The sequence below is a fragment of the Triturus cristatus genome, chromosome 5_1 (assembly GCF_964204655.1).
Source record: "Triturus cristatus chromosome 5_1, aTriCri1.1, whole genome shotgun sequence".
Lineage (NCBI taxonomy): Eukaryota > Metazoa > Chordata > Amphibia > Caudata > Salamandridae > Triturus > Triturus cristatus.
In genome coordinates, this window is record NC_140587.1 from 257580887 (window position 1) to 257608483 (window position 27597).

General features: G+C 46.6%; 1 protein-coding gene across 1 annotated transcript in view; it reads right to left on the reverse strand.

Annotated features, from left to right (window-relative positions):
- The window catches only part of TG (thyroglobulin), a 660241-nt gene that overhangs the window by 324361 nt on the left and 308283 nt on the right, over positions 1-27597 (reverse strand). The window contains exon 35 of the mRNA XM_085604890.1: positions 23862-23927. Coding sequence (XP_085461016.1) covers positions 23862-23927 — 66 coding nt within the window. The remainder of the gene's footprint in view (positions 1-23861; positions 23928-27597) is intronic.

Below are 27597 nucleotides of genomic sequence, written 5' to 3' on the forward strand. Positions count from 1 at the left end.
AAATTAGCGAAAAAAAAAAAAATCCGTTTTTGGCCTTGGGGGATCTTTGGGGACTCCCTCAACATGGCTATGTGTGTGGGAGCTGTCTAAACAGCCCCTTTACATGTTTTTGTGCTTTGTATTTTCATCATCACTCTCAGTGCGAGAGAGAAAATGGCGGCCGCCGCTTCCTGGTTTCGGCCGATTCGAATGTTTACTAAGATCTAAGAGCCAATCAGAATCGCGCTCGCGCACGCCACCGTACGCGTACGGTAAGCATACCGTAAGCGCACCGTAAGCTGGCTCAGATATATATATTGATTTAAAGGCTATTTTCTCAGAATCTACTGAACAGATTTACACCAAACCTACAAAAGGCACTTCCTTGACCTGAGGACTACCTCTCTGCCAAATTTCAAGTAATTCTGTTCAGCCGTTCGGGCTGTAGCCCTGTCTAAAGGTCCTATGGAAAAATGCATGGGAAAAACGCGTTTTGGGACCCCCCTTTTATCTCAGCCCCCGCTTGACGAATCCCCCCGAGACTTTCAGGGTAGGAGCGGAGCATAGCGCCCCACCTATTTTGAAAAATTCGCGAGGATTCGTCGACCGGCGCCAAAGTTATTCAAAATAGAATGTTGCGGATTTCCTATGGAAACGTGGTCCTAACTATAACGACCTACTGGCGACCGCCAGTAGGTAATGTCTAGTTCTGCATGGAAAGTTTCGGAGTCATCCGTCAAGCAGGGGCTGAGAAAAAGAGGAGGGGGGTCAAAAATGTGCGTTTCCCACACAATTTCTCATAGGGATTTTGAACAAGACTACAGCCCACACTGCTGGAAGGAATTACACCAAATTTGGCAGAGAGTTAGCTATTGGTCCAGAAAGAGCCCTTTTGTGGTTTGGTGTAAATGCATTCAGTAGTTGCAGAGTTATTAAAGGAAAAACAAGATGGCATATCTAGGGACACGGACCCTTCCCGGATCGTCAATAGTGGATCCATGAAGTCACGTGCCACCAGCAATGCCGCTATTGGCTGACCACAACCTGATCGGGAGGTTGAGGACAACGTTTTAAGTATTGGGAAATGGTCCCAGGGTCTATAATGAATCTGCAAAATGATTAAAGGGATCATGATAGAGGTACCATGACCCCATGGGTGTGTTAGAGAAGTGTCAGAGGGACCTATATTGGGTATGAAATTGAATTATATCAGGGTTTTTTCCCACTGCAGGAATCCGCGGATCCCCTGCAAGGCACAGCCCCTGGATCCGCTAATCTTGACACACTTTGAGAAAAAAAAACACTTTCAGACACCCACACAAGTACTCTCATTTACAGACCCGCACAGGCAGCCATGCACCCACTCACAGAGCCATGTAGGCACTCTCAGACCCATTCACAGACCCACATAACCACATAACCACTCGCACATCCACTCATAGACCTACACAAGCATTGACCAATGCAGGCACTCACATACCCACTCACATACCCATGTAGGTACTCACATACCCACACAGGCACTTACACACCCTGCACAGACCCACACACCCACTCACAGATCCACACAGGTACACACCCATTCATAGACCCACATAGGCACTCACACACCCACTCACAGACACATGCAGGCACTCACATATCCATGTAGGCACTCACACACCCACTCACAGACCCACACAGAAACTCACACATCAACTCACAGTTCTATGCTAGCACTTTAACACCCACTCAAAGTCCCACACAAGCAGTTACACATCCACTTATATACCCATGCAGGGACTCATAGACCTACTCACAGACCCATGCAGGCACTCACACACCCACTCACAGACCCACACAGGCAGTCTCACACCCACTCACAGACCCACATAGTCACTCACACATCCACTCACAGACCCTTTCAGGCACTGACAGACCCATTCAAAAACCTATACAGGCACTCAGAGACCCACTCACACACCCACATAGGCACTTATACACCCACTTATAGACCCACACAACCACTTATTCACAGACCCACAAATGCACTCTCATACCCACTGACAGAACCACACAGGCACTCACAGACCCACTGACCGAGCCATGCAGGCACTCACATACCCACTCAGAAATGCATGCAGGCACTGACAGACCTACTCACACACCCACACAGTTACTCACAGACTTATGCAGGTACTCACACAACCACTCACAGTACAACATGTTCTCATACACCCAGCTGCAAATCGATATAGCCATTCACACATCCACTCACACACCGATACAGCCACTCACAAACCGACTGACACACCAATACAGCAACTCACACACCCACTCACACACCTATACAGGCACTCTCAAACCCAGTCACACACCAACACAGCTACTCACACACCCACTCTCACACCCATGCAGTCACTCACACACCCAATCACACACCAATACAGCAACTCACACAACCTTACAGCCACTCACACACCCATACAATCACTCAAACACACACTTACATACCCACTCACAGACCCATACAACCACTCACACACCCACTCACAGATCATACAGCCACTCACACACCCGTTCTCAAAGGTTACAGTTAGGAAATACAATTTTAAAAACCTTCAGAATTCACTAAAAAAACAAAGGTTGGGCCTTGCAAGCCGTGTTGGCGGACGTGTGCTAGACGAACTCCGCTCATCCTGAGCCATTATCCTATATTTATCCTACTTACCCGGTCATAATTGGGGATTTGATGTTATCCTGCGAGTGCCGCGGATGGTGACTGCTTCCTGGACCCCGGCTGGTGCCTGGATCACCGTGTGCTATGCCGAAGCGGCTGCCGCCAGATCATGGCCTCCGAGCGACAGAGCCAAGGCGGGGCCTCGCTGCTGCTCATCGCAGCCCGGAGACGAAACGAGGTGAGATCGGGACATCCAGTGACACACAGAGGGGCGTGGTGGAGTCTTTGCTTTGGATCCCTGTTGAGGGGACGATTTGGTGCTGCGGGAGATGGCCGGGGCCGAGCTCCATAGCCCGGTGAGTGCACGTTCCCGTTGCCCCTCCCCCTCGGGCTGTGGCCTCGTTGTCGGCGGCTGTATCGGGCCGCGGGGGAGCGGTGGGTAGGGTGCCTTGCTTGGGGGCTTGTGGGGGCCTTCCTGGTCCCAGGCCGGTGTGGTGATTGCGGCCACCTTCATTTTCAGTCTTCAGTGTCCGGTGGGCTGCTCCGCTGTCTCTCCCCTCCCCCCTGCATTGCGATCTCGCATTGGCGGCCATTTCGGGTCACGCAGGGAGTGAAGTGCTGGTCTGCGGGCTAGTTGAGGCCCTTCATGGCCCTGGCTGCTACGGTGAGCTGAAGTGACAGGTGGTGGGCCCCAGAGGGAGCAATGCGTGGTGTGGGGGGCCCCCCGGATTTAAAGGTGTGTCAAGGGTGGTGACACTGGCTGCTGTGCATAGCCACCGGGGGATACGGTTGTGGGCCCTGGCGGAGCAAGGTGCCACTGTAGTGGCGTAAAGTGCCCATGGGTGCTGGATGAACAGACTTGAGACCTCTAGCTCCGTCCCCATTGGTTGGCAGGCCTGCATTTGGCGGCCAGGACTGGTTGCACGGACCGTGATTATCTGTTCTTGTGGCCTTGGAGTAGGGATCAAGAGATCCAGGCCTGAATGCTGGAGCCCCGTATGTTGTGAGCGCTGTGGTGTGCTCCGTAGCCATTGTCTATGCTACGACCTGCTCTATAAAGAGACTTCCCCTTGTGGCAGAGGTGCTGGAGATTCGGGACTTCGGGACCTAGCCCCGTAGACATTAACAACTATTTGCACTGGGGACAGTGGAGTATACTCGTGGAGTGACGCAGCGGTTGGAGTCGGAGGGCCTGGAGCTATCTGTCAGTGAGAGGTCTGCCTATCTTGGCCTACAGAAGTAGTCGGACAAAAGACTGCATTTCGGAGCGCCCACTAGGGTGAGGGGGATGCGCTTGCCTACGGAGGCGGCCAGGTTAGTGCCTGGTGCGGCTTGTGGGTGGGCGGTCCTCGTCCGGCCCGAATACTCCTTGGCTGGTGGAGTGGAGGTGGACCGCCTTTACTACTTGGAGGAGCCTTCTCACTATTTTGTACTATCCTAGATGCACTATATCGTGAACTGAAAGAGGGCTGTTCCGGGAATTGGGCAGCTCGGAGACCACAATGACGAAGGATAAAACAGGAGGGGGACTCTGCCAAGCAGAACACGCTGGACAAGTTCACTGGCCCCGGGGCTGCCGCGATGGAGCCTGGAGGTGCACATGGAAGCATGCCGGATAATACCGCACTCATGGCGGCTATCACACAATCCAGAGATGCTCTAGACGCTAAAATCAGAGCAGTCGGCTCTGACGCCATGCTGCTTCGACAAGATCTGTGCAATGCAGTGGGGCACATCACAGAAACTGAGACCAGGATTTCTGGAGTGGAGGATGTGGCCACCACCTTGCAAAAGAAGGTTGCTTCGCTGGAAACCGCCCACCGTGGCCTGGCGACACGAGTGGAGGATGCCGAGGGCAGGGTCAGGCGTAATAACCTCCGCTTTGTGGGTTTTCCGGAGGGCTGCGAGGGGGGAGATATGGAGCGGTTCCTCACTCAGTGGCTAGAGAGCTGGCTCCCCTCGGGGTCCCTATCTCGGTGCTTCGTAGTAGAGCACGCCCACAGAGCTCTGATGCAGAAGCCTCTGCCGGGGGCCCGACCGAGGCCGGTCATAGCTAACCTATTAAATTACCACGACTGGGACATCATCCTTAAACAAGCTAGGGCAAAGGAACCATTGCTGTATGATAATGCCCGTATCCTGGTGTTTCCTATCTATACGAGGCTGGCCAACAGCGGAGACAGTCATTTTTGGCAGCCAAGCCCCATCTTCGGCACCTCAAGCTTCCATATGCCCTGCTATATCTGGCCAGACTGCGGGTTGTCTATCAGTCCTGCACCCACTTTTTTGACTGGCAGGAGGAGGTCTTTCAATGGACAGACGAGACAGTGAAGGTTCGTCCCCACACGCTGCCCGACTGGAATCAGACTCTTCATCTAGTGAGGTGGTACGGAAGGCGCCCAAGCCAAAGCCTAAGGTCTCGACGTTGATCTCAGCCATGCAGTGACTCTTCCTGGACCGGGTCGTTCCTCAGCAACATGCCGCGGCCTCATAGACACTGTGGGACTTCAGTCCTGAAAGACTTGGACACTACGGCTTTAGACCAGGAGAAGAACGAATGATGGCCCGTACCTCTGCCGGATTTATCTGATGGAGAGAACGCCTGTGGAAAATGGGCTGTAAGTCGGGGATCCGTTGGTGGGGATGGGCCGGGTACTCCCATTGGGGGTCTGCAGGCCGCACCCGCTGCGACATATACTTCAAATGTTCTGAGGTGTAGGGTGGGGGCGGGGGGGCAGTTGGGTTGGTTTTGCTTCCTGATCGCACTATTTCCCATTGGTATAAAGTCACTACATGCTCACCAGATGTTTATTTATGCACCTGTGATTACTATTATGGCCACCTATGGCAGCCCTAGCAGGAAGACAACGGGCTTACCCTAGTAATCTCCGGATAGTAAACTGGAACGTTAGGGGAGCACTAGATAAAATTAAATGAGGGGCTATACTCCAACAGGCAAAGCGGGCCCAAGCTGATGTCCTCATGCTACAAGAGACGCACCTGATAGGGACGAAGGCACTGTGCCTACAATGCTATGGTTATGTTCAGGTGTTCCACTCTGGATTTGTAAGGGCGTCCCGTGGGGTGGCGATCCTTATCCATCGCAAGATTGCCTACAGGCATGTTAACACATGGGCTGACGCCCAGGGGAGATATTTGTTTCTTTATGGCACTATCTGGAAGGAGTGGGTGGTGCTGGGTTGCGTCTATGCTCCTCCACCACTCTCCTGGGGCCTGGTAGAGCGACTCCTGAGTCTGTGGGCAGATATGCCCGAGGGCTTGTCCTTGGTTGGGGGGGACTGGAATGAAGTTATGGAAGTAGCCGGAGACAGGTGGAGAGCCGGGGGACGTCCAGATACTCATCAGTCCACATAATTATATTCTCTGGTGATGGGCCTTGACTGGATGGACCCTTGGTGACGATTACATGGGAATGAGTGGGGGTATTCATATCTCTCGGCGGTACATGACTCTTACTCCGGCTGGACTATATATTTGTGCTTCGGGCGGTAGTGGGGGCCACCATCCTCCCGCGGGGTTTATCGGACCACTCGCCAGTGGCTCTCATCTTGCAGATGGGCCCGAGTGACAGCCCTTTCGATGGCACCTTTCAGTCTGGAATCTACACAACGAGGAATATAGGGTACATATCGAGAATGCGATTGACCGCTACTTGGAATTTAATGTGGGGTCGAAGAAGGGGACTGAACCTCTGTGGGAAGCACTGAAGCCCACAATACGGGGGATCGATATCTCCTTTTGTTTGGCAGCTCATAGAGCGCGCAGGGAGTCCCTTCTAAAATCTGAGGCCAATCTGATAGAGCTTGAGAATCGCAGCAGGGGAAATGACGGTGGTTTAGTCCACCGACAATTATTGCTAGCACAACAGACGCATGCAGATCACTTGTTGGACGAGGCCCGCCAGGCGTGGCTGGCGACCCGGAGTAGGATTTACCAGTGGGGGGATAAGTCCAGCAAATTGCTCCTCCGGCTGTGTCAGGGCGCTTTGTCCCCCCCAGGCTCTTCCTGGAATAGCGGGTCCGGATGAGGAACCCCTCAGGGATCTCCTAGAGATTGCTGAGAGCTTGCCACTTACTATACAGAGCAACATGCCCCCACAGAGTGTCTACATGAAGATGTGATAGGCCCCTTCCTTGACGATCTCCCGCCTAAGGCCTTGACCAGTGAGGCCAGCGCGGAACTGGATCTTCCGCTCACGGAGGAGGAGCTGAGTGCCGCCCTGGGGGACCTAAACTCTGGTAAGGCCCCGGGTCCAAATGGCTTCCCTTGTGAATATTTTAAGAAGTACATCTCGCAGCTGGGGCCCCACTTTCTTAGAGTAGTCGATGAGGCCAGGGAGCAGTGGCATCTCCCTCGCGACTGGAGACATGCGGAGATGTTCCACAAACCGGGCCGACCTCCCGACCTACATGCCTCATATAGCCCTATCTCGTTACTGAATGTGGAGTCAAAAATCTTGGCCAAGGCCTTGGCCAATCGCCTTCGGTCCCAGATCGCCACCTTGGTACATCCAGATCAGACTGGATTTATGCCCCAAAGAGCGACTCGACATAATATTCGTAGAGCACATGTTGCTATCGCAGCCGTTCAGGAGTCGGGTGAACAAGCAGCATTGCTATTGGCAGACATGGATAGGGCATTCGATTCCCTTAGCTGGGTATATTTATTCGCGCTGTTGCGTCATCTGAAACTTGGCCCACATTTCCTGTCCTATCTGACCCTGCTCTACACTGACCTAACTGCTTCGGTACGCATTGCTGGTTCTACTTCATCCACATTTTCCATTGGGCGTGGCAGTAGGCAGGGCTGCTACCTGTCACCATACTTATTTGCCTTGGCCATGGAGCCCATGGCGGCCTGGATACGAATGGATGCACAGGTGATGGGGTTTGAATGGGAGCATGGCTTATCGGACCGTATTGCGCTGTACGCCAACGACGTGCTATTTTTTCTTACTAATATCAATAGGACGGGAACCCGCCTGCTCATATCATGCATATCTTCGGGGAGACGTTGGAATTATTTATGAACCCCTAAAAGTCCACTTTGTGGGTCCCGGGGGATACGGCGGACCTGGGCTCCTGAGCTTCAGCGATTCAGATGGCCAACGGGGGCATGAAGTATTTGGGGGTATTCCTGTCTGACTCGCCTGACGTGTCTTGGGACAGATACCTTGCTCCAGTATGGGAACGTGTTCGGGAAGATTTTAAGACCTGGTACCATATGACCGTGTCTATATATGGTAGATCGGCTATTTTTAAGATGGTCTCGCTCCCCCGTTTACTGTATCACTTGCAAAATCATCCTTATCCGATTCCTCCTAGGTGGTTCTGACAGGTCAACACGACCTTGGGGCAGTTTTTATGGGCAGGAGGGGCAGCTAGAGTTGCGCTCCGGACGTGTTTCCAGTCTACGTACTGTGGGGGGGCTGGCGACATCTGATATTCAATCCTATTATATGGCCTCACATCTGCTTGTGTTAAACAAGTGGTGGTACGGGGATAGGGCAGACCCTGCCTATGCAGTTGAGCGGCGGTGTATGGGGAATTCTACATTGCCTACTATACTGTATTCAGCACCGCTATGCAACTCCTTGCCGTCCGCTACGAGGGTCATATTCCAGATATGGAGGCAGGCTCTTCGGAAGATGGGGTGGTGGAATAGGCTGACGAGGAAGACCTCCCTTTGGAATAATGGGCAACTCCCACAGGTGGCTGCTCTGTCTGGGTTTCGGGGCTGGGAGAGTATTGGCATTAATACCCTGGGGGATGTAATGCGGGGACTGGTACTGAATTTCTTTTAGGAGCTCCAGCGGGAATTTCAGATGCCGAAAACCCAATTTTATAGATATCTTCAGTTCCGGCATGCCATCTCCCCCAGCTTGGAGGGGTTAGAGTCACTTGCCGAGTTTAGCCCAATTGAGGCAAAGGCATTTATGGGGGATCTCCTGGACCATAAGATATCTAAAATGTATCAATCCCTAGTTACACATAGCTCTTTAACACTACAGAAACATAGAGAGGCCTGGGAAGGTGATCTAGGCCCACTGGAAGAGGAGGACTGGACGGAGGCACTGGCCTCTCCTCAGGGGGCTGCCATAGCGGTGCATCTGCGTCTTATCCAGTTCAAGTACCTTCACTGGGTATATTTTACTAGGGTCAGATTGTGGACGGCGAATTGGTGGCCTCCCCTGCGTGTCTTAGGTGCAAACGGGAGGAGGGAACTCTGGTACATACGATCTGGCATTGCGCTGCTCTAGCTCGATTTTGGAGGGGTGTCATGGCCTGCCTCTCGGAGGTATTGGGCTGGGATCTTCCCCGCTCGCCGAAGCTGGTATTCTTACATATCATGGATGATGGTGGGGGTAAGATATATAAACCTCATCTTATCTTACTGGGATTTACCCTGGCCAAGAGAGACATTGCAAAGTCATGGAGGGCGCGGACAGCACCTTCTTGACTGCGTGGAAGAATGGCCTGGACTTTTGCATGGGTTTGGAGATCTTAATTTTTAAAGCAAGGGGGTGCCGGCAAAAGCATTTTAAAATTTAGAAGCGATGGGCGGACTATCGTGGTCTATATTTGGAACCCGTTTCTCCGCCAGGGGTGCCTGACATAGTTTAAGTTTCTACTTGGTGCGAGGTACAGTTCTAGGCGCAAGAATGTGCCACATTCCTAGGGGTGGGTGCTTTTCTAATGGTGTGCTGTTCTGGGGGAAGACTTTAGTACGACCGGGGGGATTGTTTTGTTCTGTTGGGTTTTTGGTTTTTTTTTCTTCTCTCCTTGGTGTTTTCTTTCACTTGGATTGCTTTCCATTTCTCCTCGATTATGTCATTGTAAAAGTCAAATTCATGCTGATGTACGTTTATTATGCAGATATCTCTGGGGTAAAGAGCTCTGCTCTATATGTGCTGTTTGACAAATAAAAAAAAATTCAACAAAAAAAAAAGGTTACAGGGATGTTATATTTAGGAAATAACATTAAAAAACATAGAAATTCACTGAAAACACAAAGCTTACAGGGATGTTATAGGTAGGCTCAGATTTCACACACACAAAATCATAGAAATTCAGCAGTTATGGTTACCTAAGCTAACTATAGCGTACGCCCAGACAATGCACTGCTTATGGCCTCACATATTACATTTCCCGTGACATGGTTAGTGACATCACTCATGACATCTCAAATGACATCAGAGGTAATACACAACAGTAGGAATACTGTTACTGCAACTGTGAAGTGTCATATAACTCGATTTAGAGATTTTGACCCTGCAATGGTGAAAAACTGAGTTATTATTGTGATTACAGTTTTACCTCGTTTATGAGTGCAGTGTTACCACCTGCCATTCGCCGGCAGTAACCTAACATAGTATTTAGGTGCTCAAAAGTGTCTTTATAGGATTACAGCATTATTGATGATATAAGGGCATAGGCATGTGGTAACATAAATGCCATTTGTTTCTACCATAAATGTGATGTTCTAAATAAGGCTACAAGTACCATTTATCAGACACTGTCAGGCTATTGAAGGGTAATGTGGAAAAGAAATATATGCAATTGTGCTGACAAACGTTTGCCCTACCAGAAATTCCAGTTCACCATTTAGAACTGGGTTATATTGTAACCAATTAGAAGTATATTGGTTTTGAGAAATAGGGGGCCTTGTGTGGCTTGGTAAATCTCATTTAAGTTTTGTGCCACCCTGGTGTTCCCTAGCGTGGCGCATGGGCCACAACAAACCTTGATAAGTATGCCCTCTAATTTCCAAACACAAAAGTGCAAGGATGATGTGTTGGACTAATCAACAAGCGGTTCATTTTTTCTCCAAATATGGACAGGTACATTCTGGCAATTTGCCTTTGCCTAGATATTTTAAACAACTAAAACACTCTGTTGCTAAATCATAATTTCATGCTACAAGCACGTTTAACATTGTGCTTGCTATCAAATTGAATTATGAGCATTATTCCCTGAAGCCTGCAATGATAAACTCATCCAGCTATCAATTTGTGGCTCGTTGCCAAGAACCACATTCCATAAACTCTTTTGGACACAAATAGATGTGCAGTATCTGTAGCACTGTAAAATGTTGAACACAGCAGCACTAGGCGCATACGTTTTTGTATAGTCATTATTATGCATGAGTTGTTAAAGAATGCCAGGCTGAAAGTACGGGTGCTGGGAGGAAGGCAGTGCAGACTATGCCCCCACCGATCTGCCTAAGTCTCGACAGATCAGATGGTCAGGAACTTTACTTCTTTATTGTAGTTTAATCATGAACTCTGGAATTCAGGTCAACAGACAGCAAACCAGAGGTTAGGTAGTCTTGAAGTTCCTCATACCTCCCAACAGTCTCTGTAGCCTAGAGGTTCCTCATAGCTCCCAACAGTCTCTGTAGCTCTGTAGCCTTGAGGTTCCTCATAGCTCCCAACAGTCTCTGTAGCCTTGAGGTTCCTCATACCTCCCAACAGTCTCTGTAGCCTTGAGGTTCCTCATACCTCCCAACAGTTTCTTGGGGCACAACATTAGGCCAGATGGATTTCAGAGTGGTTTACATCACAGTTAGAGATGCATAAGCACTTTAATTTCATTACATTATGATTAGTTGATGACAAATTTCAAGTTGCTAGTTACAATCAAGGGTGATCCGTTTCTACAATGCAGTTTGTTTAAAAGGAATCCGGTTCAAAAGCTGTATGATGTGGGATGCCCAGACATAAAGTCTGCCCATTCACCAGGTTGAAGCACCAGTCACAATGAAGCCGCTGCCAGTCCTACGCAGGATGTCATGCTGTTCTATGCTGCAGTGAACAAAGTGGTTCATCCTAGGATCAAACAAAGTGGCATTCCACTTCTATGCAATGTCATAGTGACTACCACTAGGAAAATCTAGGCAGCTATGGAAAAGTAGGCTTCACCCATTTTGACAATATGCAGCAGAAGGATGTCACTAGCAGCAGGATGCACGGTATCAACAGACACGTATTAATAGCATCCTTAAAGAAAATTCCAGGGTCTTTTGATTAAAGCCATGCCCTTCTTCTAAAACAAATGTGATGTTAAGGGCCAGGCCAGGATAGTCAATGCTCTGAACAAGGTGCCCACGGGAAGGAATTTCAAAGACTGACTAATCTCATATTCAGACCCAAATCCAACGTGTTAGAAAAATAAATTCTCAAAAAGAGGAGACTCAGTGTGCTACCTGTCTCTGAATAAAGGCCTGGCCAATTGAGTGGCAGCAATTTTGTCCAACTGATAAAGTATGAATTTGTCAATGGGTTTCTCATCTACAATCTTTCCCAATTCAGATGCTGTGTAGTGGACTGCAGCACTGTCCTCCGGCAGTAGCTGGGGTAGGTCAACCATAGGTGGACAGTCCGAGAGAAAACCAGGCGTGTCTGCTTCACCCAAGCAGTGGCAGTGACACAGAAAAAAACGTCATCCACATACTATTCCTCTTTCCCAGGGAAGATTCACACAATATGTTGTGTTTCCCACAGCCAATAAATACAGCACCCTGGGGAAATGTTATCGAGTGAGTTTGTTCAACTCTTAATCAGGCCACATGTCTCTGAACGGAGATCTCAAACTCACAGACTTCATAATAACAAGAGATAAAGCAAGTTCTCTATGCATACTGTGGTGCCATGAGGTCAAATCCTTGGAGCCCAGAACTAGTAGTTCCTTCTTCTTACAAACACAGCATCAGCCAGAGCTAACAGCAGCTACTGCCCTTGTAGACATCAGTCATGTAAATCTACAGTGTTATCATAGTTATGTGCTTGAGACATCCTCAAAGATCCACTGAGGTTATACAAAACAAACCCAGTGAGGCCCAGAGGTCTTTGGGCCTTCTGGGATGATAGGGCCTGGAAACTGTTGGAAGGCATTTATGCAGAACACATGGCACTGTGGCTACCGGCTGTCGTCCTTTCCTGTAGGATTCCTAGAATGACCATATTTTTCATATTTCTTGTCTTCATCTTTGTCCCTCTTAAAAGTAATACATTTTAATTGATGTATTTTGGTGAGGTTATAGAACCTAGTACCTTGATTGAAAAAATTGACATTTTTTCTATAAGCTAATGATAGTAAAATGCATCCTTACATACAGTGGAGGCACTATACATGAACATGTCAGATTCAAATTCCAGATATTATTGTTGGCCCGAACCCCCTTTCCAGTCAGAGTGTTGGTGAGTAATGAAGAAACTGCTGATTGTTTGAACATTTTGATATTTAGAGAACAGGATCCTGACTGGTAATCCATAAAGAACCATGGCAATAGAACACAGTGTACTTTGAGCCCAATCTACAAGTTTCCAATGGGACCAAAAGCTCCAGAAAGAAGTCACAATTTCTGGGTGGTACTGCAGGGGACAATGAGGAAGTATCAGCAAGGTCGAGCACATTATGACGTAGTTCCCCTGTAATTTATTATTTAAACCTCAGCTTCCCACTTGCACTCCCTGATAATTTTGTACCCCTAATGTTACCAGTACCCATGACTCAGGTAGCTCTGTAGGGGGAGCACAGTCTTAGAGTACAAAACAAGGCACAATTATTAGGGTCTCAAGTGGGAAATGCATCTTTCGAGTAACACATTTGCTTCCTACATATGTACGTATTTGTAAAGAAGATGATACGATATGCCCAAAACCACACATTCCTAGTCTAATGCCAAGGTGGGCATTTGAACCCTGACCCTCGAGTCAGCAGCGTAGCCACCATGGACGCCTTAAGGTCTAGCCTTGACAGCGCTTGTGCTGTCGTTTAGCGACCTGTTGTAGATGCTTTTTGGAGTTCTAACTCCACCCATTACTTGCCTTTGCTTTTCATTTGTCTATGTCAGTGTCATTTAAAAATCCTTGCTTGCTAGTGGTCGGTTGCGCCTCTTTGTCTCTCCTTTTTCTCTTCGGTTCTTCCCAGGGAGCAGAGACTAAGTACTGTCTCTTTACGCTATGGTTATTTATCTGTTCTTTGAGGACTCTTTTTTTCTTGTTTGCCTGTGTTCAGCTTCGGCACCAAAGCTGCTTACATTTAAATATAGTATTTCTCCCTCCCACCTCCTCTTAATGCCACAGGTGTGTTAGTGCTGCCTCCCACGCCATGCCTCCCGCTCTGTTAGTTGTATTTCTTTTAGCCTTTTTGCAATTTTCGATGTCACCAGTTAGTTGGGCTTTTTTAGGTTGATATGCATTTGGTTTTGGGCTTACTTTTAAGGGGGATTGCATTTGTTTTTTGTTGTTTCTTCTTTTCCTTGTGCTGTTGTGGATAAATGTAGTGAGCTGGTTATATTCGTCAGTATTACAGAGTGATAAAAGAAGGACTAATATGACTGATGTTTCCAGTCATTCTAAGACATTCCAGGGGCCACCACAAAATCGTTATGCTCATCCCGATTTTCACTCACATTTTGAACTGTTACAAATATAAACATAATAAAGTTGCATTCTTGTTCTCTGTTGTAAAATAGATATATTTTATGTGAAGCCGTTAAGATTGCTGATGCATCGTAATATTACAGTGCAAAAATATTTGCACATTTATACCATGTTAAAGATGGTCAAGAAACGTTTATGGTTCTCACAATGGTACTCTTATTTGAACTGGAGCTGTTTATTTTGCTTTCGTACACAATAGAGTCACAACGACATGACCACTGAGTTTATGCAGAGCCCAGGGATGCTATCTCTTTTGGAAGTATTTCGTTGGTTGAGGGTTGCTAAGCGTGTGTCCACCTGCGACCCAGAGTGGTAGGTTTCCCTCATTCTACCTCGACAAATTGCAAATTGCAAACAGCAGTGAGAGGTGCTCTGTACGGGGTGAGATGGGGACTATGCGGTTATCTTTCCAAGGCCAGGCATAGTTAACTCAGCCATGGCCTCAGCGAGAGGGGCTGACGCTGCCTCCAATGCCTCTGCAGACGAGGATGCAGCTAAGGGGGGCGAAGGAGGAGCTGCTGACCCTCCTGGGCCCTATCACCGGCAGCCCATGTAAAACTGGCAGGCTACTTACGTAGTGGGCAAGGATCACACGGCACAGTGCATTCTGGCATACAGGTATGTTTGCTGATGGTAGAGGTGTTTTTGAAACTATGATCAATTTGGGCATGGTCACCACCTCTGCCAAGATCGAACTGCCTGATGTGGAGCCTGCTCCCTCCCTTGCACTGCTCACGAGCTACAATTCTGAGGTAAGAAGGGGGGTCCACGCTGCTGACTTCCTGAGCCAGGCCCGGCGTGGCAGCCATCTCCATAGAGTCCATGTCGGCCTTATATACCACCCGGTGAACCACATGTAACTGCCTCGATGTGCCGCGCTTCGAATCCTTGAATGGCCATGCATGAAAACCTACCTGGCATTTAGGAAGCAAAACAAGGTTCAAAATAGTCTTGATGAAAGGACTTTGAATACATACATTTTAGCAGTACAATAGAGCATGAATGAAAGGGTTCTCTGGGTTTGTTTATTAGAGAACTGAGGTGGGCTGGAATTGAACCTTGACCCGGCTTCTGAGCTGATTGGGCGGTTTTTTTATGGGACTGTACTTTGATGAGATTTTGCAAAATACATTTGAATCCCCACTGAGTGATAATTTACAACTGAGACAAGAATAGACATTGTTTTTCATTTTTAGTGCAGCAATATTATCAGCTTCTAACTGCATGAATTGGGGTATTAGGAGAGCAAATAGAAACAATTGTGACATTTTCTGCTAAAAAGTGGACTGAGGTGCCGAAATTATACACCCAAGATGGAACAGAGGCATGTCAGTTTTTTAATGGTGTTAAAAGATGACTTTTGTATTTCATTTTGTATTGTGAACCATGTTTCATTTATAGAGCGGTTCCCTATAAATATACATTGGTCCACAATACAAAATGACCAGATTTCTCTCTTTCGCGCACACTCTGCTCCTTCTTTCATCCACCACTTTGTGCACAAACTACCTGTCCCTCTCTTTCTTCCTTTCTATCTATTCTGTGCAGCTCTCACCCCATCTATTCACCATGCCACATCATTCCACTACACTACACACCACACAATTCCAACCGCACAATTCCACAACTAACAATTCAAGAACAAACCACAAACATCCACTCCACTCCAGACCGAAACACATAGGTAAAAGACATTGTCGTTTACAACACCAATAGCTCTAACTCTGGTGGATGCGAGAGCGACTGCATTGCAAATGCTTGTTCCCCAAGTTGGTATCATGACTCAAATAGCATGCCTGTCCCCAGGGGCCGGAGCACGCACACACCACAAACACCTTTTTAAGTTTCCACTAGCTGACTAGAACGAGAATATGCCACTTCCTGTAACCTACAATTGCTATAATTAGAATGCCATGTCTGCCACTTACTTCCAGCAAAGATGTTATTTGGGGCTTCTAGAAGGGTTAGCACGCTGACACGCAAACGTGACGTGCACGCTCGAATGTTCTCGAAGATGGCGCTTCCAACACAGAGCAGCAATAATGAAACCAGATGTTTACTGCGAGTTGTAGCCATCATTGTTAAATATAATATGTGCCGTCAAAGCATGCAGTGTATTTATTTATTTTTGCATCTTTTATATAGCGCGAACTCGACCCGAAAGTATTGGAGCGCTTTACATGAGCACCGTATTTACATTACACATTCAGGAATGGGGAGATTATGTGATTTGCCCAGAATCACAGGATGTGGACGCGACCTCGAGGCTAGAACTCGGGTTTCCAGCACCAAAGTCGGCAGTTTAAGCCGACGGACCACATCCTCTTCCCAAAAAAGCAGGACCCCAATCTAAGGGGTCCTGAAGACAGGCTTTGTGTGCAGCGCAGACCACTCGCATCCATAAATGTAAAGATTCAGACGAGCACCAGGACAGGAAGTGTTTATCAGTGTCTGCTGTGAGCCCCCTCTTTATGTCAATGACTGGGGAGTCCGCACTCACGAGAGGGGTGTACTCGATATGTTCGTTCTTTCGCTTCAGGAGGGGCTGAAATATACAGGTGCTAATTAGCCATAATTGATCATTTCTCCCGCCAAGCCACCATCCCAAGCTGCCACGGTATTTTGCAAAATAGTTCAAAATCTCCTAAGTACAAAATAAGGTTTTAATTTCACATGTAGTACTTTGCAGTAGGCATTACATTACAGGTAAGTTAAAGTGGCATATATACATATATTTATGTATATATATTTTTGAGATGTGTGTGCGTGCGTGTGTGTGAAGATAAGTCTATGTACTGTGTCCAAAAAACTCCTTTGTTGGGAAAAAGTTGATAAGAGGAGTTTATTAGCCCAGTCTGACTATAACCCACGGCCAGTAATGCTTGCTTTCGGGTCGTCTTAGAGGATTTGTGTTGTCTCAGTTCAAGATGTACTCTAATCACCATTGCTTTTATATGTAGATCCATTCATGTTATTGTCCAAAGTGAAAGACAGTGGTTTTGCGCTATGGGAGACCTTGGAGCACAGTGCAGTATTTATGAGGTTCCAGCACCATCTTTATACTACAAGTTCCATTATGAGTAGACCAGCAATTGGAGGTGGAAGATATGGAAACCCGCTGGTCTCCGCGCCCCATTTATCTGCCATTGCGAGTTGATGGACCCAGCATCAGAGAAGAAATGTGGGACATGGATTAGACTGAGTTCGATTTCACATATTTTACATATTTTCTCTGATTCCAGGCCCATTTCCTTGAATAATTTCCTCCTGTTTTCAGCAAGAAGTAAATATGTGAGGAAACTCATTAGGTTCTAGTTGGTGCTTTGCCGCATAAAGTAAAACTTGTTATTACCCAGCATTATTCATGGCAAATACTTATTAAGGTAAAGACAATCTCCTACATTATTGTTTATTTTAAAGACATATCTGAATGGCCTGAAAACGCCTGCTATTCTCCTTTTTATTAGGAGGAGGAGAGATGCAGGGACAAGCAATAGAAGTTAACCTCAGCCTGGAAGAAGCATGTCTGTGTTAAGAACACATTGTGCTGTTTAAAGCCCTATAAATCAGACCCCGGTCACTTTGCATCATACCCCAAGCACATTGAATAGTCTGTGTCTTAATCCAGAAAAGAACATATTGCCCTGTTTGCACAATTCGCCAGTAAAACATTTATTTTCGCCTTTTAAAAAGTATTGCAATGCCTCCCCTAATAGCACAACGACCAAAGCACATGATGTGCATTTCTCACAATCCCAAAAATTAGCAGGCTCCCCATGTCTTGTTATTAAATCAGCTGGGGGCCAGGGAGCGGGTCCAGGCTGCAATGCAGTCCTTTCGCAAACAGATTTTAGCAGCTGAAATGTCTGGATGGTAAAATCGAGACCAGTGTTCAGGCAAGTGAAAGATCTATGTGAGGGATCATCGAACCCCTCACAGTTGTGCGGGGAGGAGTTTCACCTGGATTGCCTTTAAGGTGACCCAACCTGTGCAATCAATAAACTTGTGACAACATTTGCCTCCCAAGAGCTGCCAGTGTCATTTACTATGCAGAATGCTTGATGCTAAAGCTTGCCTTGTACCCCCATCCTCCAAGGACTGAGGGTAGCAATGCTGTGGGCTGAAAGGAGACCTCCGGGAGCTGAGATCACAGCATTATGTAGTCACGGTCCTCACCCAGACATGGGGATTTAATGATGCCCAATGCTACATCCTGGTGTCTTCAACTGTTAAGGTGGACAGTTTTGTGGAAGGAGTCTGGACACACAGTCAAAGCCTTTTTTGGGAACTAATCCAGATTATAATTGCAGTAATAATTTCTGGGGAGGGCGCAAACAGAAAGATTGTCTTGTGATCAGAGAGCGAGTCACTAGTGCAGTTGCTGAATAGGCATGCGGCAAAGCTCCCCCACAGTATGGTGCTGCCAAGGGCACTAATCTTGCACTATTTAAAGTTGAAGAACAGGCTCTCTGCCCTTTTTGTACATAGTATCAACTGATGGTGGATGCTCTCTCCAATTTTAGGCTGCCCACTTTGAGGGAGTTAGCTTCAGATGAGGATGCCAGAAAGCTGACCTTTCAGCCACCCTCGCTGTCTCTTGGCACTGCACTCCATGACCAGCAAGCATTTTGTAGGTATGAGGTGGGGGGCGCAAACATAACAGAGTGTGGTTCAGAAAGATTGGGTGCTGAGTGCAGTGGCTTTCAGTAAAGCCTCAGGTCGGTCCCTGTCATGTGCTCATCTAATGGGTATGAGTGGGTGGTGGGCAGTAGTTAGTCAGGCTGCTTCATATTTCAAGGCAGAGGCAACTAAAAATGGGGCGTTTCAAAGGACTCTTGACTGATCAATGTTATCTTCTCACTTGCTCACTGATGTACACATTTTTCAATTGCCTAAAATATACGTTTCTTTTGATATTTTAAATGATCGCCATCAGTGCTCTACTTTTTATTGAATCTTATTGTAAAAAGTTCAAATAATCAAACAATAAATTACTTTGTGACCAATTAAAAAAAAAGTCTTAAAAAAAATACAGGGGTGAAGGCTGAGTATGGGATGGGCTAGGTTCAGAAAAGTAATCCAGGCAAGAGAGAGTGAATGTTGTTTCCAGTTTTAGATGGTGTAGTTTACATCTTCCGGTGCTAGGTATATTGTTTTATGATGCACTATTTTTTCAGCTCATGAACACATTAACATTCATTGTGGGTCAGACAGAGAGTGACGATACTGAGTCAAGAAAGTCTGGGTGAGTTTTATGATCCAAAATTCCCTAAAACAGGCCAGTCAAGGCAAGGATTATGGATGACACCTCAGGCCATTTGAGGGGGCAGAGGTGCATGTTAAGCTATCCCAAGACACTTGAGATTCAACCCACCATGGTGGTTGAATGGGATGGTGTGTATAGATTAACATTTAGGACTGGTTGTTTTTACTTAAGTTTGTAATGGCTTAGCTTCATGTTGGCCATTTCAGTTAATGGTTGATGGTGGCTGCCCACGATCAGCTGGTTTAGTTTTCAGCAACCAATTGGTTGCCTTTGGGTGGCATTAACTGTGTCCCCTGTCAACTACTTCAGAGGTCCAGATGAGACCCGATGTGGTAGTCGATGTAATGATTTTGGAAAATCGCGGGCAAGCAAAGTTTCAGCCTTTCTGGATTCTGGTTCAATGGTCGATGGGCAAAAAAAACCTCTATTGCAATGTACGTGACTGTGCCCAAGGTCCACTCAGCTTGTCCATGAGCTTGGAAGAATTTTTAAAAGTGAGGTATTTCCAGTGCCCCAAGGACAAAACTAATATATTTTAAATTCAGTAAATTAAACATTATAACCAACATCAGTTAATAGTCCACCATAATTGAACAAGTTGCCTTTAGTAGACAAGTAATTCCTGAGTCTGTGGTTCTTTCCATAGAATGTCAAATCTTTCTAGTTTCTGAGTGACTGCGTGAGTGTGGGTAGTTACAGGTACTGAACGGTAGGTCAGGTTGAGCCTTGGGCATACCACGCCCTTATTTTGTCACAATAGGTTTGAGTGATGGATCATTCAGTCGCTGGTTTCTACAGGACAGCAATAATCAGCAATGCCCCCTTTCCCTGATATGGCCCACACAACGATCAAAGGTGCATGACAGGCTGTTGATAATTCTCGACACAGATGTGTTGTGAGTCTGGAATTGCAGCCTGCCGGTCAGAACTACGTGGGTGGGTCCTCTTGTGCTGTTGACGCCACGTCACATCAGCAGCACAAGAGTGGAAGTGATACTGCTTCCTTCAGAAGAACAAATTACTCTCTTATTATTGAGGAAATAGTCTTAAACATATACCCCTTATGAAAATGTAAGGAAAACAGAGGAATGAAGGCCATTATATGCTCCACACACAATGACTGGCCATCTCTCTGTCCAGACATCACCTGCCACCGTTCAATCAGGTGAGGTGGATGAACATACAAGAGAAGTGTATTTAATAGTTTCGCTGCTGCACATTTTTGTACTTCATCAGGGCCTTAAGTGGGATGAATAAGTGGGGGGGTCTCTAAAAGGATCATGGCTTATGAAGAATAACTATGTATGCATTCCGAAAGGCATGGCTTGTATGATTTGGGAAGTGGCTTAAAACGGAAACTAAAATCCGGTGTTTGCCATAGCGCTACCACCCGACCAGCAATTTGGTGCCTCTCTCTGAACTTTCACATGGCAACAGACATGCACCTAAAACACGCCAAACATATTGCCTTTGCCCATGCTTGTTGGATGTATCAGATAAAAGAGTAAAACAATGACTGATGTCTCGTAGCCATACATGGAAACTATGATCAACGTGCAAAATATTACTAGAAAAACTATACGTGGAGGAAACCTAGTTTACTTTCTCATTAACCTAGACAATAAAGTTAGATGTGAGGTCGGTACAATTACAAGGGTTGTCCCTTTTGCAGTCAGCATCAGTATTATCTGAGAAAGCATAGCTCTTGGTAAGTGCGAGTGCGCGGGTGGGCAGGCCTAAAAATACAGCTTCAGAGCACCAAACAGTGTGCAGTTCATCCGGCTGCAGAAGGCACACTTTATAATTACATGGTGAGTAAATGCCAAGAAATGTTTCCTCCTGATATGAATATGCATGCCTCCAGGCGAGGTAGGCTCTGTGCAATCTGAGCACAACAAACCCCTGAGGTGCATTCACATGACAGCATCACTGCCCCCTGCAGGGCAGGCGTGCAACGATCAAACAAGTGATACATCACAGTAACAGAAACGCAATACTTCTGTTTTTAAGCTGAAAATCACATTGTTCCATGAACAAAGCTGTGTGTATATGTGAATTTATCCAATGATATATTCTGACGTGCAACTCAGTATCTGTGAAAAGGATGAATTACTTTTGTGTCTGCTGGTAACAGTTAAGGGATACTGTGACATATCGAGAAAGTCATGTGCAAAGTATCTCACTGTACTAAAGAGAAAAGGCCTCCTTTACGCAAAGCAGGGCTCCGTACTACTCAAGCCGATTTGTAAAAATAAATAAGTGCCAGGGCCCTCGTCAGGATTTCACTGCAGTTTGCACCACACATTGCCCCTGCTATGCTGCCAATGATAGTAACAGCACAACTACTAACCATCAGACTCCTACAAGTGTGACAATTTGGACTATTTCAGGCCTCTAAAGCTGTAAGAATGGCTTGGGCGGCAAATATTAATTTTTAATGTACATTAATTTAATAATTACCTGTTATTGGGGTCATCTCCAAATTAGCCGAACATCACCACCTTGTGGAAGACTGTCACAAGCACAGGTGTTGAAAATTAAGTGCCGGTGCCGAGCACCGGAAAGCACCGGCACCTTCCTGCACAAAAACAATCCCCAGAGGCTTTTTCCTCGTTATGTTTCAATGTGTGCTGCATTATGCAGCACACTTAGAAAGAGGAAAACACTACGAGAAATAAACATATTTCTCCTTTTTACAACTCACCTGGGAAGGCGTAGGATTTTGGCACATTCCCAGATCTACCACTTCTGCTAAATCTGGCAATGCGTCAGAATCCATGGATGTTACATTTGAAAACACCCATTTAAATGCCTCCCAAGCACAGAGTTATGTAACGTAGGGATTTGTGCTGCGCTGCATTACTGATTTATGATGCCACTCAGGCCATGCAAGGTTAACTTGTGTGGCTTCATAAATCTCATTTTTAATTTGCGTCGTGGTGCAAGAGTAAACATAAAGGGGCTCGCAAATATGCCCCTATGTTTCAAGCTGCAACAGTGTCCTACAGCCACTTGATCATACCACCACCTGCCTTGGAATGGACGTCTCCCATCATCAGTCACTGACGCAGCACCACTTAGAGTAATCAGTTATCAAATTAAGTAATTCTGGGCCAGATGTACGACCAGTGAATTTTGCGACTCTCAAATTGCAACAAATTGCGAGTGGCAATTTGTGAGTCACAAAATTCAATGTACAACAGTGTCTCAGACACTGTTTGCGATTCCCGATGGGGTCGCAAATTGCATACCTCATGAATATTAATGAGGCTGTCGCAATTGGCAACCCCATTGGGAATGGCTAGCACTCACAGGGATGGTGGCCTGCTGGGTCAGCAGACCACCATGTCTGGGACTGCTTTGTCTGTAAAGCAGTTGTTGTTTTTTTAAATGCGGGATGCATTTAAAAATTAAAGATGACGCTTTTCAGTTTCATTTTTTAAGGGCAGGCAGTGGTCCCTGGGAGCACTTCCTGCTCTTAAAAAATATTTGCGCACCCATTCACAAAGGGGAAGTGGTCCCCTGGGGACCTTTTCCCGTTTGCGAGTGGCTTACCACCCTTCTGAGAAGGGTGGTAAACTGTGAGTGTTTTGCAACCAAAATAGTGGTCGCAAAACAATCATACATTGGGTATGGACTCGCTTTTAGGAAGGGACGCCCTTGGCACGCCCCTTCTTAATAGCGAGTCGCTAACCATATTCTGTGAGTCGCTAATAGGTTAGCGACTCGCAAAATAGGGTTAGTACATTGGGCAGACCTTTTTTGCGGTCGCAAAGGGGGCGAAATCCCTTTGCGACAGCAAAAAACGGTCGTACATCTGGCTCTCTGTGACTTATAATGCGCATATGTCACTTATATTTTTTAAGTTGGGGTAAAATAAATAAAAAATAACCAAATAAACTTGGTGTATACCCAAAAAGGGCAAATTTCTAGTAGACATGTACCTAACGTGACAGCCCACGCCCTCCTGGAGAAGGTCGGAGTAACTCGGCACATTAGGCGTTGGGATGAACACTTTTTCCTGGGCTGCGTTTAGCTCCCAGTCAACTAATGGGTTTCAAAGGGTGAGATGGGGAGGGGATGCGCCACGCTGGCGCTGCACTTTGGTTGAGGAGTCCGGTCAGGAGTGGATACAAATGTCACAGGAGTGGGAGGGGCTGTGAGAGCCTTTCTACAGAGGGGCAGAGATGCCTTCAAGGGGGGGGGGGGGCGGAAATATTCTGCAACTCAAGGAAGTTGGATGGCTCACAGATTGTGCTGAGGTTTTATTTGGGGTCAGAGAAATACCCTTGAAAGAGCAGTGTTTGGAGTTTGTTTCTAAAGGTGGTAAGGGATGGGAGTCTGACGCACAGGGGGTGAAGTATCTAAACACAATATATATCATACACACAAACCAGGGTTGCTGCTGAGAGTGAGAGGAAGAGCTTATGTTTTTTATTTTTTTTGTACAGTTTTGGTCCAAAGCACGGACGTGTTATTCTGCGTCTTACCTCTCTCCGGCACGTAATGTGGGAGGACAGGTGGGCACACGCTTGGATCCTTGCTCGGCTGAATCTCTATAAACAACAAAAGGTGAACATCAATCACACGCTGTACAGTGGATACGTGACACAGCCTCGTTTACTAAGAGTGTTTCCATGGGGATAGGAAAGCACAATCTTCTCCTAACCTTAAATGGAAAAGATACATCATGTTGGGACATTATTATTGTAAGAGTCAGAAAGCAAGTTGAGTTGCGCGTTACAAGCGTTTTGCAAAATTACAAAATAAAATAAAAAATGTCTGTCAGGTTTGAGTTTTCCCAGTAAGTACTTAGGGGCCGATGTAGAGTTTGGTGCAGAGGGCCTTTTGTTGCCAAGGTGATTGAGAACCCTCTATGCTGAACTGATGGTCTGCCCGGCTGACATACTTAAGGGTGGACCGTGACATAGTTACTGGTGGACCTAAGTATGTCAGGGTCAGAGACTACTCCATCCCCGTCGCTGACATACTCCTCTGACGGCCCGACAGATAAAGGGCCATCGGAGGGGTGGCCATTCGACCGCCCGCCCACTTTAGAGTGGGTGGTTGAATGGGCAGTTTTTACCCTCCATTACTGCTGTGAAAAACGTGGCAGTGAGGGACTGTAAAATGTTTAAATGACCCCCCCGCACCATGGGAGAAAATGCTTGGCAGAGCCGTCTGTCAAACTTTAACACATTAGAAGGACCGGCCATGACAACAGTTCCTGTCACTGACTAGGGTCGTCTGCTGAGCCAGCGGACAACTCCAAATCCCGAGCATGGGCACTCTGTCAGGGCGATGGAGTATTTCACTCCGTGGTCCTGACAGAGTACAATCCGGACCCCCAACTCCAAATCAGGCACTTAGAGGATGGAAGTATGTAAGAGTCATCAGCAGCTCCGGAGAGCTCTCCAAAATAGGTTTCAATAAAAACCATCATGAGCACACTGTTAAACTGAATGAATGAATGAGTGAATACATTTACACAGAGCAGCACTGTAAGGTGAAATATCACACACCGCTTACATTTTGGGGAAGTGGGTGTATGAAGAAGTCAGAAAAGGATGGGGATTGAATTGTTATTAAATGTGAAGAAAAGTGTGAGGGAGTGAGAAAATAACCATTCCATAAGTTCTCTGAATTAAACAGCGTTAGCTATGTATTGTGTATCCTTTACTGTTCGAAAGGTAAGCAATATTTGTTCCCCTGCACATTGAACAACGCGCTGCCCCCTTCTTTAACCAGTTACGGCATACATATTTCCAGAAGAACTATTACCACACATCGAACCACAAAATCAACCATACTGTTTCCAACTGGATAACAATCGATTACATTTTGTCCTTTACAAATGTTGACTAATAACACCTTGCAGAGAAACACAGCATGCAGCTGACCGTTCTTCTCAAACGGATCTTGCCACAAGTCAGAGAAGTATCTTTGTGCCCCCCCTCAACACAGGAACACACCATGCAGGTGCTACTGATGCCAACAAACTACCCTGACCATCCGTTTCTCTGCTAGATGACGTTATCCCACCAGTAGAGTTGCTTGGATTCCATGGGCCCTGATGCAAAGCACAGAAAATGGCTCCTTTGACTGCTGTTGGGGTAGAGAAACACAGCAATGATCACGGTTTAATAGGCCCCTCAGGGCTCTGGGCCCTGGTGCCACTGCACCTTCTGCCCCAATGGAAGCTACACCCCTGCATTCTACAGGGTGTATTAGAAATGAAGTCCTGAGATCCAGTGAGTGGGTCTCTGATTGAGAACCCTTAACTTGCATGAAAAAAATGCATGGGCCTGAAGTTTATCTTAGGAACCCATCACCGGCACCGCTGATTGTTGATGATCTTTCATCAATTGTGTCTTCAGGTCACACACTTGACCTTCTTTTTGACTTATGTTTTATGCAGTCATGGCCAATAGTTTGCATCACAGTGCTCTGCAGATCAAGAGAAGAGATGCTCTAGGTTCGGACATAAATCCCGGAACAAACACCCACGAATACTGGACTCAAATATTTTCCCTCGCCAACTGAGAACTAGTGACTTTAGATTCTGTATAGCAATTACGGAACTGGGTTTACTACTGTTTGCAACGCCAATGTCACACAAAGGAGAGCGGATAAAACAACCTCTTGTCCCCTTCCTTGTTCCAGTGTTTACATTGGCTGGGGGTGCACCTGGTTCCAAAGATAGGCAACACTTTGCTAGCTTTCCAAAGACTCTAAAATGTTGTCAAACTCCTTTCTACTTCAGGGCTCACTTACAGTGTGGATCCGGCCCATAATAGGCGCCAAAACAATCAGCTTCTCACTTTTTTCCTTTATCATATCTTCAGGAGGCATTGATCAGTGCCCTGTCCGGCCTAGGTTTGCTTTCTAATTGAATTGATGGGATAGATACGTTTGGATTGACTCTGTGCGTGTTGAACAGAACCTTCCCATGGCATTCGCTCTCTGGGGTCCTTTGAGACTTTACGCCAGATATACCATACCTGCAGTGCTAAATGATTGAAAAGGATTGGAAACATCTCAGGCAGTTGAAGAATGTAGGTGTCTGAGGAGCGCTGCAAGTCTAGTTGTTAGTGTTCATGGCCTAACAGGGGCCACAGCTTTGGAAGCAAAATTGACCTCCACACAAACCATCATCAGACTACATCAATATTCAGTAACTTGGTCCTTGTTGGGATAAACAAACATGTTTTTCTGCAGAAGTCCTCACAGCTCCGGGGAGAAGAGGGAACCACAGTCTAGTACCATGCCCGCAGAGGTGGAGGCTGTGGGGATCAGTGGCCTTAATTCCATTGCAGATAAGGAGTTGTAAAGCCTTTTTATAGATGAGAAATACTCTCATGTGGTCAGACATCACCCAGTAAATCAGGGTGGGTACTCTTTGAGAATATGTTTGGCCTAGCCGTACCTATGGTCATTCAGTAAAAAGATACAACCATGCAGACATCCCCCCTCAAAGACGAAGAAAGAGGGGCAGTATGAAGAATAAATCTCTTCAAATCTCCCCCCCTTTGATGTCATAGGACATGGAAAGATCCGGATGGGAGCACCAGACCAGGTGTCCTTTGCAGTAACATCCAAGACCTCACACTTTCAAAATCCTCCTCTTATGTCATCCTGATCTTTTCCACAATATGATGAGGAGAATGCCACTGAGCTAGACCTTAGCCTAAGGCGAAGCAGACATACGCAGACCGGGGACTTATGTCATATATTCCTCTCAATATTTGGCCAAGTATCGCCAATCGGTTTCTGTGTTTGGGAGATCAGAGGACACTTGTGCATATGTTTTCTAAAATATGGAGACCCCCAGCCAAGATTCTAGCACGTGAGGCTTCTGACAATCAGATGGCCTCAGCCCTGGATTTTGGGGTGGTTCGGAGACAGATTATTTCAGGGGTAGGAGAGAGGTAGCAGCAAATAGCCTGCTTTTAAGAAGCGCTTTCAATGTCACAGGACATTAAGGAGAAACTTGAAGCAATCTTTAAATATATCAAGAACAATATACATGCCTAGTCCTTCAAAGAATGCTCAACACATGCAGACAACTGGAAGCATTCCTTTCCCAAGAAATGTTCGAGCCACAATCCAAGAAGGATAATTTCCAGACCAGAACATTGCAAGAGGAGTGTAGGAAATTAAGTTACTGGTTGAGCGGAGTGAAACACTACTTAAGAAGCAACCACAAACTCTGTCAGGGGGAGACAT